Raw genomic sequence first — 3489 nt, 5'->3', positions numbered from 1 at the left:
ATGAATGGATAGCTTATATTTAAAGCTCTTTGCAAAGAATAGTTTACATTTAAATCTCCCAGAGCAGATGCTTCACTGCTCTTCGTTTAAAAGGCATTCCGAGGCGTCACCCATACGCCGTAGATAATGTAGGAAGATACAAACAAATCTCATGACCAATATCAGTTTATGAAATTTTAGTGTTTAAAATCATTTGCAAGTAATCCTACCCGGGTTCTACCATATGCTCTTCGACAATATGCTGCTCCCACCGTCTGAGCAGGTAATGGTTAGGATGTTGCCGAGAGGCTACCGACATTGGCTGACTTTCACCTTGGCTCCAGAATGCTCGATGAAGGATCAGCTGCTGCAGAATAGATATCGGAAGGTGCTGAAGAAGAAGTTGGTGCTTCGGATGACCAATTGCTGCTTGATGCTTTGTCAGGGTCAATAACTCTGCCTCGCTTACCTACACTGTGTACCCCCACACCATCCAGATCTATGAAAGCAGGCTTTGTGGGCGACGGAAGATCTTCTCGCTCACTTGTCAGCATCCACACCACCCGGGACATTGAAGGCCTCAATGCTGCAACCGCTTGCGTGCACAGAAGACCGATTTTAATCACTCTAATGCATTCCTCCCATGAATAACTGTCATCCAATGTCCGATCCATAACTTCTAAAGCTCTCTCTGTTTTATACAATCTCCATGTCTGGTAATTGGCCAATATCAAAAAAAATAAAAATAAAAACTTTAGTTCGCAAGAAGCTCTGCATATAGGAAAAAAATTCGATTAGAAAGATGAGAACCACAGGAAACATACTCCTTCGATGAGAAATTCCATGTTTTCACCCGAACTCTGATTCTTTCTTCCACTGATAATCTCAAGTAGAAGGACTCCAAAGCTGAATACATCCGCTTTCTCTGTCAGCTGTCCACGCAAAGCGTACTCAGGGGCCATGTAACCTCTGCAAAATGCCATATTTAATCAAATCTCCATATCTTAAAGACTTAACTGAATGAATTATTTGGGAACCTCAAACATTTCATTGGTAGGGAAATTCTTACAAAGTTCCTGCAACTCTAGTGCTAACGTGGCTCCGATCATCTGCAAAAAACCTGGCTAATCCAAAGTCTCCTATTTTGGGTCTGTGTTTGTCATCTAGTAAAATATTGCTGGCTTTAATATCTCTGTGGATGATCCGAATCTCAGATTCCTCGTGAAGATAGGCCAGCCCACGTGCAATTCCAACCATGATTTCATACCGCTTTTTCCAATCAAGTAAATGGCGTTTCGTTGCATCTGCAATGCACAGTAAAGGGATTAGCAATCTATATGTACAAACTAAGGACTTTATGATCTATATGTAGCGACTGAGAGTGAGTAGAAACCAAATAGAATCCTGTCGAGACTACTGTTGGGAAGGTATTCGTAAACCAGTAGCCTTTCCGAGTTTTCAACGGAGCAACCGAGTTTTCAACGGAGCAACCAAGCAATTTCACAAGATTCCTGTGCTGAATACGATTGATGAGATTTGCTTCATTCAAAAATTCAGCGTCTCCCTGCCTTGAAGAAATATACAACCGTTTCACTGCAACCTCTCTGTTATCTGGTAAAATTCCCTGTACATCAATAAACTTCAAATTAGTTTCTGTTTTCCATTACATTTAGATATGAAATTGAATTCAATGCAGGACCAAGAGCTCACTTTAAATACGGATCCAAAGCCCCCTTCTCCAAGCTTGTTTTCCAAATTAAAATTGGAGGTAGCTTCTCTCAGAAAATCGTACTTGAAAATTAGTTCCGCGTTTGCTATACTCGGAGCTAAGCTAATCTCTCCTTGGTCACCTGCGAAACCCATTGCAAGGTAAACAAATTGGTGAACAGTTCACAAGACACAAGCTGAAAATCCTCGAGGCTAAACAATTTAGCAATTTCTGGACCTCTAGTTCGATAAATCTGATCCTGAAGCTTCCGTCGAGAGAAAAGCTTCCACTTCCAAAGGCCTATGATCGCAATTAATACAACCATGGCAGCTAATACGCCCAGAATTATTCCGAGGACATTAGATTTTTTGCCTCCTGCAAAATTTGCACAACAATTCTAACTAAATTGGATATCTTTTATTTCACCAAAACAAAATCTTAAAAACAATATCTTTTCGATGTAAAATATGAGAAGAACATACCAGAAGACACTGGAGTACTTTCCCCTGGTGGCGGCGACAGAACAGAGGTATTGAAAAATTCATAGACCTCGTAAGGCAAGTAGCAGTTCTGAGATCCGAATTGTGCCCCAAGAGCTCCACTTTGGCATGCAAATATATTTTCAAAGGCAAAAGTCAGGCAGGATCCGCAGCTTGTCCGGGACAGATCTCTCCAACACTGTGCGAAGCTGTATATAGTCTGCGATATATTACCAGGCGCAGCGACTGAATCTGAAGCGAAAAGTTTGGGGCTCTGTTGAGCATTAGCGGTACTTTTTGAGAGCAAGGCTCCCACAGCAGTTGTGAACTGCTGTGGCTGACTGCTGTTCCCAGTGTTACAAAGAATATTACATAGAGAGACTATAAGTAACACAGTGGTGATTAAGAGTTTAATCGTCATCCCCATTGCAGAGCAGGGCATAGCATTGGAACGCTCTCTCTTTTGAAATGTGAGTGAAACTGCTCCTACAGTCCAATGACCCTGTAAACCTGAAGTCAAATTCTGAATGAAGCTGCTTTTATAATTCATTGGTATCGGAAAGCTACAGAATTAATTGAATTTCACACACCGGCGTGCCCCACTCAAAAAGTTGAAGTCTTTGAGACTCGGAAAATTGGAAGCCTGACAAAGTGGCTTTCTCAGCGAAAGATTGAAAAATTTTGGAAGCCTGACAAAGTGGCTTTCTCAGCGAAAGATTGAAAAAAATTTGTTGTTGTGGTTGGCTTTCAAAAAAATATTTCATCTTGATTGCTCTTAAAAAAAACTGATTACAATTATTTAAACAAGTGAATCAATGATCCTGTAAGAAAAAGGGCAATTCAATGATCTCCTCTTTTTATATGAGTTCAATTTATTTAAGGTGATTTTTATATAAAATATATATGTATGAAAATAATTTCATTAAATTTTTTCTATATAATTTTTATAGTAAATATTATTATTATTATTTAAGGTCATAGTATACATATTTTATTATTTGGTTTTAAATCTGTAATTAAAAAAAAAAATACATGCTCTTAGTCCGGTAATAAGATTCTTCATTTAAAATATGTATAACTTCACAAAATAACAATAATCCAATCATGTTACAGTAAACTACTAATTTATATATATATATATATATGATTTTTTTATTTGAAATAGGTACAACCTGACCAAATAAACAATACGACAAATAAAATAGTCATAAAATTTTAAATTAATTTTTATTTTATATAAAATAATTCATTTTAACTTATTAAAAAAACCTTTAAAAGGTGTTTCCACTTCAAAATCCTTGCCGATTACAATGTATCTCTTCA

The 3489-nt window shown here is 37.8% G+C and overlaps 1 protein-coding gene across 1 annotated transcript; it reads right to left on the bottom strand.

Annotated features, from left to right (window-relative positions):
* Window positions 1-308: 308 nt before the first annotated feature.
* Window positions 309-2716, bottom strand: LOC149237246 (cold-responsive protein kinase 1-like). Its single transcript, XM_089369211.1, has 7 exons — window positions 2170-2716; window positions 1925-2062; window positions 1690-1829; window positions 1426-1603; window positions 1049-1283; window positions 804-948; window positions 309-692 (listed from the first exon to the last, which is right to left on the bottom strand). Exons 1-7 carry the CDS (start codon window positions 2714-2716, stop codon window positions 309-311), a joined length of 1767 nt encoding a protein of 588 aa, XP_089225337.1.
* Window positions 2717-3489: the final 773 nt, after the last annotated feature.

This window comes from Pinus tabuliformis, chromosome 8 (genome assembly GCF_031772625.1).
Source record: "Pinus tabuliformis cultivar Carrire ecotype Pingquan chromosome 8, CPIR1, whole genome shotgun sequence".
In the NCBI taxonomy this organism is placed as follows: Eukaryota; Viridiplantae; Streptophyta; class Pinopsida; order Pinales; family Pinaceae; genus Pinus; species Pinus tabuliformis.
The sequence above is the reverse complement of the archived record's forward strand: the minus strand, read 5'-3'. Positions and strand labels throughout refer to the sequence as shown.